The sequence below is a fragment of the Condylura cristata genome, unplaced genomic scaffold, assembly GCF_000260355.1.
Source record: "Condylura cristata isolate star-nosed mole 26May11 unplaced genomic scaffold, ConCri1.0 scaffold00008, whole genome shotgun sequence".
NCBI lineage: Eukaryota > Metazoa > Chordata > Mammalia > Eulipotyphla > Talpidae > Condylura > Condylura cristata.
Window position 1 is genome coordinate 485031 of NW_004567109.1, and position 6479 is coordinate 491509.

The window sequence follows — 6479 nt, forward strand, 5'->3', positions numbered from 1 at the left end:
CCACGCGGACGATGAGCTCGGTCTTGGCCGGCATGTTCTTGAAGACGTCGGCCTTGAGGCGCCGGAGCATGTGCGGCCCCAGCAGGTCGTGCAGCTTCTTGATCTGGTCTTCTTTGGAGATGTCAGCAAACTCCTCCAGGAAGCCCTCCAGGTTGCTGCAAGCAGGAGCTGGGCTGAGGCGGGGGCGGGGGCGGAGGCAGCCAGGATACGGGCACCGAGGCCCCAGGGCAGGCAGGGCACCCCTCTGAGCCTCACCCCGTGCCACCCCACGCAGCTCCCATGCTCCCTCGGAGCTGCCCTGGCCGAAGCTGTCGAGGTCTCCCCCACGTATTACACATAGGGGCTGGGGGCGCCCCAACTGACAGGGCCCAGTCTGCATATCCTGGTTCTAAACGTCATCCGAACCCCCCATTCAGGGCAGGGAAAGGGCCGTCAGTGAAGGCAGGAAGGCTTGGAAAGGAGACCCCAAGCTCCCCACTGCAGGGCCCGTCCTCACCCCCATCACTGCCCCCCCTTCCATCACTGTCACCCCACCGCGCTTCGGGCTATATGGTCGGAGAGGAGTGAGTCCATTGTAAGGGGGACCCAGGAGGGCCCCCCAAAAGAAACCACAATATTGCAGCAGCTGGTATTCACCGAGGGCTGGGCCCGGGCCCACTGTGGCCCCCGTGGGCCTCACTGAGGTGGGCGCTGACGACGTGGCCAGTCTGTCGGTGAGGAGGCGAAGAGCACCACGAGCCCCCCGGCGCCCCAGACGCTGCCCCCACCCACGACGACTCACTTGAACCTCTCGGGGGTCAGGAAGTTGAGGAGATGGAACAGCTCCTCCAGGTTATTCTGCAGGGGGGTCCCCGTCAGCAGCAGCTTGTAATCGATCTTGTAGCTGTTCAAGACCCTAAAGAACTTGGGGCGAAGAGGGGCCCGTCAGGGGTGCCGGCCGGCGGCTCCCCGGTTGCCCGAGCCGCGCCGCGCCGCCCACCTTGGACTGGTTGTTCTTGAGCCGGTGGGCCTCGTCCACCACGAGGCAGGCCCACTCGATGGAGCCCAGGACGGCCTGGTCGATGGTGATGAGCTCGTAGGAGGTAAGCAGCACGTGGAACTTGACCTGCACTTCTTTCTGGGGGGGCGTGGAGCTGAGTCTCGAGGGGAAGGGGCACCGGGAACCCCAGAGGAAGCCCCCGGACTGAGGACACCAGCCACCGAGCAGGGGGTGGCCAGTGCCCCCAAAGGGGGTGTTGCGAGCCCTGCTACAGGATGACCCCGAACCCCAAGGCCCCGTGCCGGCCCCTCAGCGGCCGCCCGGCTGCCACCGCCCACCCATAGCTCCCGGGGTCTCGGGCTGAAGGCCAGGCCTGTGGCGCCAGAGGCGGTCAGGACTCAGAGCGGGGCTCGCCCACGCGGCTCCTGCTCACCACAAGCGAAGACGCCAAGCACGGCCTCGCTGGGCCTGTGCCTCATTCCACAGAAGGCCCGTGGAGTGGCAGAGGGGCTGGGGGCTCCCCACTCCCCATCCCAGTGGGCACTGGGGGCCTGGATCTGGGGATCCCCCCGAGTAGCCTCATGCCGGGAGCGTGAGCAAATGGCCAGTGAAAACGCCGCAGCTTCCTGCAGCTGAGGAGGGCCTCTCCACCCGCGCTGGGCCCACGGGAGTGGACGTCCCGCCAGGCCGGGCACACGGCAGGACCGGCTGGAGAGCAGCCCCTGGCCGCGGGCCGCCCGGGGCCCACCTTCATGCGGAACACCTTCTTCCCGCTCCGAATGGCGTTGTCCTCGAAGGAAAACTCGTTCTCCCGGATCACGGAGCGGCTCTCCTTGTCGCCCGTGTAGGTGACCACGTAGAAGTCGGGCGCCCACATCTCGAACTCGCGCTCCCAGTTGATGATGGTGGACAGGGGCGCGCTGACCAGATAGGGCCCCTTGGAGTGCCCCTGGAGGGACAGGAGGCGTGAGCGGCCGCGGGGCTCCAGCCAGGCGCCCGCCCCGCGCCGGCCCACAGACCTCCTTGTACAGCGAGTACAGGAAGACGATGGTCTGCACCGTCTTGCCCAGGCCCATCTCGTCCGCCAGGATGGTGTCGGTGCCCTGGGCCCAGGAGAAGCGCAGCCAGTTGAGGCCCTCCAGCTGGTACGGGTGCAGGGTGCCGCCCGTGGAGTCAATGTACCACGGCTGCTTGTCAAATTTGACCGTGGGCTGCAGGGGTCAAAGCAGGTGCCCTCAGTACCAGGCCCCAGCCCACCCCAGGCTGCCGCACGAACTCCTGCCTGGAGTGCTGTCCTCCTCGCCCTCAGCCCTGCTCGGTTAATCTTCAGGCCCCGGGGGGACTGCCTCGCCTCCAGGAAGCCCTCCCTGATGTCCAGCCCGGTGTCGGTGTTCGCGCCATGCCCTGGGCAGGCGGCCCTGCACTTCTATCCGGGAAGCGTCCCGGCTGCTGGAACCGCCGGCCTTGCGTCCGGGCAGCGGTCGCCTCGCTGGGCCTGCTCACTGCTGCCTGCTCTGAGCCTCGTAAAGTGCCTGGATGCAGGGGGCGCGTGGGCAAAGTGCCTGCTGGCGGGCCCCCGCCCCGCCCAGACCGTGGCCCTCCTCCCGGCGTCCGTCCTGCAGCTCCAGGTCACCTCCCAGACGTCCTCCCGCAGCGGGCAGTCAGCCTGGCGGGGCAGCCCAGGCGAGTCCCCCTGTGCTGTATGTCTGAGAAGTGCACTCCCTTGACCCTCCAGCAGAGGTGCTGGCAGCCCCCAGAGAGGCTGCAAAAAGAAAAAAAGCCCACCCCGCTCCCTGCGGGGCTCTCCGCCTGAACGGAGGAGAATGGGGTGTCGGGGGCTCATCAGCTGGCGCGCTGGAGGCCAGAGACGTTCTTTCTTTCGTGTAAATGCTTGGAATTATCACTGTTCCTTTAAAGTGCATCATCCTGGGTCTCCCTGGTGCTACACGGCTAAAGGCGCAGCGCGGTGAGGTGTCCGCGCCCTGCAGCGCGAGTCGGATCCCCCCCAGGGAGGGACCCCAAGGCACAGCAGACCCCCATCTCCCGCTGCCCCCCTCAGCAGGGTATTTCAGTGGCTCGGCCTGTTCTGCTCCCCACTGTGTCTCTGGTGAGCCCTCTCACCCCCTGCTGCTCTGGCCTGTACCCCAGTTCTGCGTGCATAAATAAAAGCATCTTTAAAATAAATAAATGAAGTCACGTAAATCCTGAGCTGGGCAGGGGCCATCGGCCCCTCATCTGGCCCCCTGGGGGTGAGTCCTCCCCCGGGGGAGGGAGGACTGGGTCAGCCTCGTCCTGACAGGTCCCCGGCGAGTGACAGGGTGCACAGGCCTGGGCCCCGGGGAGCCCTCTGAGAACGTGACCCCTGGGCCCCAGGCTCACATCCACAACGGGAGTGTGCGGAGGCTTCTCCTGCTTCTCGTCCTTCAGCTTCTTGCCCTTCTTGACCAGCCTCTTGGGCAGCCTGGCGTCCTCTCCCAGCATGAGCTCCCTGGCGAGGGCGTGGGGCAGGTGAGCGGCCTGGCTGGCGGCGCCGCCCCACCGCCCCCCGCCTGCCCGCCGCCCACCTGTGCCCCCAGTAGGCCTGCTTCAGGGAGTCGTAGTAGGGGATGTCAATGTCATCCAGCTCCCAGGTGCACTGGTCGTAGGACAGGTCCTTCCACTTGATCAGGTAGTGGACGTCCCCCTTTTTGTCGAAGCTGCAACAGAGGGAAGGGTGCGGGAGGGCAGGTCACGCAAAGCAAGCGGCCACCGTGGGGCTCCTCACTTCCGGCCGGGCCTGGCCCAGCAGGACTACGGAGGGGTGGGGCAGCTGGCCTGGGGCACACCTGGAGAAAGGGGAGGCCAAGGGTGTGGGCCTGGGTGCGGGGGGTGGGGCAGAGGCCCTGCTACCAGGGAGCCAGCGCCTCACCCCTCCATCCTCAGCTGAGGCCACCAGCCTGCAGCGGGCCTGGGCCCCGGGCTGAGTCTGGGAGCTGCGACTCTCCCCTGACCTCAGGCGTCTGGCACCCACCCGGGTTTGAACAAGCGATTTAATAAAGGTAAGAAACCCTGGTGTGTTCAGGGGGACGCAGGTTCCCACAGGACCTGACACTTTTTTTTAAGATCTATTCATTTATGCACACAGAACTGGGGCTTGAGGTGCAGGGGGTGAGAGGACTCCCCAGAGACAGAGTGGGGAGCAGAACAGGCGGGCCCACTGCAATCCACTGCTGAGGGGAGCAGCGGGTGGGTCAGGGGGGGTCTGCCGCGCCCTGTGGGTTGCTCCCTGGCAGGGGATCGAACTCGTGCTGCAGGGGCTGCAATAGCTTCCCAGTGCTGCGCTTTAACCCGCTGCGCCACCAGGGAGGCTGGACCTGACACTCTCTAATGGTCCTTCTCAGTGAGGGCTGGGGTGGAAACTGAGGGGGTTCACAGTCAAGGAGGGAGGCTTTTTCAATTCTCCGCCCCCCACCGGAGGCACAGGGCAAGCTCCCCATTCCATGGGGAGAAGTGAGGCCCAGAGCCCAGAAAGGCAGAGGCAGCCCCCAGTCTGGCCCGGGCCCCGCTCTTGGCCTCAGTATTCCCAACCCCCATGTCTCGGCGCGGCCCCGCTGGGCCCAGACCCGGAAGGCGCAGCCTCGCCAAGGCAGGTGTGTGGACTGGCCTGCCCCACCCGCACCCCCACGGGCACCTGAGCCCGGGAGCCAGCAAGAGCCCAGGCAGTGGGCCAGCCCTCCAGCCCAGGCCCCGCCGTGGCCCCGCCACGGCCTCAGAGCACCCTGACCGGGGCTTTCTGGTCACTCGCTCGCTGGACACATGCCCACAGCAGCCAAGAGAGCCAGGTCTGGGCGCACGCCTGGGCTGCGCGACTCTGGGCAAGTGACTTACTGGGGCGTGCTGATCTCCCACCCACAAAATCCAGGTGGAAAGACCACACGCTGGCCCTCGGGCGGCCTGCGCCCGACCCTGGCAGGCGGCCAGCACCAGGCCCCGCACCCACGAGCCTGCCCAGCTGGCACCAAGTCGCCCGTGGGCTGTCCGCCCCACGAGTTAGTTGCCCGCTGTGCATATGCCAGCCCCGCCGCGGACCGCGCAGCCGGGGACCCTGGGCCGCCCCTCCTCCCGCGGGCGCCGCCCCACCTGTGGTTCAGGACGCGGTGGCCCACCATCCACTCGGGCTTGATGCCGAAGCGGTAGAAGCGCTCCTCCATCTTGGCGTGCCGCGGGTCCTTGCTCTTCCGCTTCTCGCTCTTGCCGTCCTCGTCGCCCGAGCCGTAGTCGAAGGGCGGCGGCTCGTCCATGTCGTTCTTTCTTTGGTAGTTGCGGTACATCACCGTGTGGTAGAGCTCCAGCTGCGGGGGGATGCGGAGATGGCCGCCCTCCCGCCGCCGCCCGCCGCAGCCGCGCGCCCAGCTCCTCTGCGCCTCGCGCTCCCGCGCGCCCTCGCCGCCTGCCCACCTGGAGCTCCTTCACCCAGGAGCAGTGCCAGTAGGAGAGCCCCGCCCACTTGACAAAGAACTCCCTCTCCGGGATGCCCTCCAGGGCCTTGGGCGGGGCGGCGCCGGGCTCCAGCTCGGGCCCCGGAAGCCCGAAGTTGAAGGGGGCCGGGGGCTCCGTCCACCTCCAGTGTAGGATCCGCTGGACCTTGCCCTTCAGCGGGGGACACTGTGGACAGAGGGTGCCCGCGTTCAGGGCTCAGCCGCAGGACCCGCCCGAGCCTGCGGTGCCCCTGGCTGTCACAGGGCTCCCCCGACAGGCTGCACTGCACCCCAAGGGGCCGGCGCCCTGTGACTCCATGACACGGCCCTGCAGCGAGAGCCGCAGTGCTGCGCACGCACCGGGGTGTGGGTCCGCGGGCACACGTGCACACCCCAGAGGCCCAACACACGCGGGCAGCAGAGCCGGCCACAGCCCAGCCAGGACCCAGGGCGGGAGGCGGCCCTGGGGGTGACCGCTGGACCACCCGGAGCACGGCTGGGGTGCCTGTGGTGGCCGGGGGTGCAGAGTGAGGGCGCCCCTGAGCACAGGGGCTCCAGCCCTTCCAGCTCTGGCTGGTCCTGGGACGGGAGCCCGGCAGGGAGTGGGCAGCGGCTGTGCTCTGCGGCCCCAGGCAGACAGCTCTAGCTCCCCGAGCCCGGCGCTCTCATCTCAAAGGGGTCACAAACCGGGATGCCGCCACCACCTGTGTCTTCTCAGACCTGCCCAGGAAGCACGCGACGCCCCTGAGCCTATAGGCGGGATCCAGGGCGGGGCAGGCGTGGGGAGGGGCAGCCCCCTAGCTAGACCCGAGGGCCCAGCGGTGGCAGGGCAGGCCTGGCCAGGGCCAGGGCCCTAGTGGGAGGAGCCTGGCCAGGGCCTTAGTGGGAGGAGCCCGGCGGGCAGGGGCGGGGCTCCGTTGTGGGCGTGGCCCGGAGCGCTGGGCAGGCTTTCCTGCGGGCTGTGGCCGGCCTACCGGGTGGACTGCCGGGCGCGGTGCGGGCGGTGTGTGGGAGGGGCGGGGCCTGGCCCTGGGGCGGGGCCT

At 68.1% G+C, this 6479-nt stretch overlaps 1 protein-coding gene across 1 annotated transcript in view; it reads right to left on the reverse strand.

Annotated features, from left to right (window-relative positions):
• Positions 1-6479, reverse strand: part of LOC101635973 (chromodomain-helicase-DNA-binding protein 5) — a 20341-nt gene that overhangs the window by 5366 nt on the left and 8496 nt on the right. Inside the window, exons 9-17 of the mRNA XM_012722048.1 lie at positions 5417-5623; positions 5099-5310; positions 3544-3675; positions 3359-3467; positions 1999-2190; positions 1728-1928; positions 980-1117; positions 782-903; positions 11-155 (exon numbers count right to left, since the gene is read on the reverse strand). Of these exons, the coding sequence (XP_012577502.1) occupies positions 11-155; positions 782-903; positions 980-1117; positions 1728-1928; positions 1999-2190; positions 3359-3467; positions 3544-3675; positions 5099-5310; positions 5417-5623 (1458 nt within the window). The remainder of the gene's footprint in view (positions 1-10; positions 156-781; positions 904-979; positions 1118-1727; positions 1929-1998; positions 2191-3358; positions 3468-3543; positions 3676-5098; positions 5311-5416; positions 5624-6479) is intronic.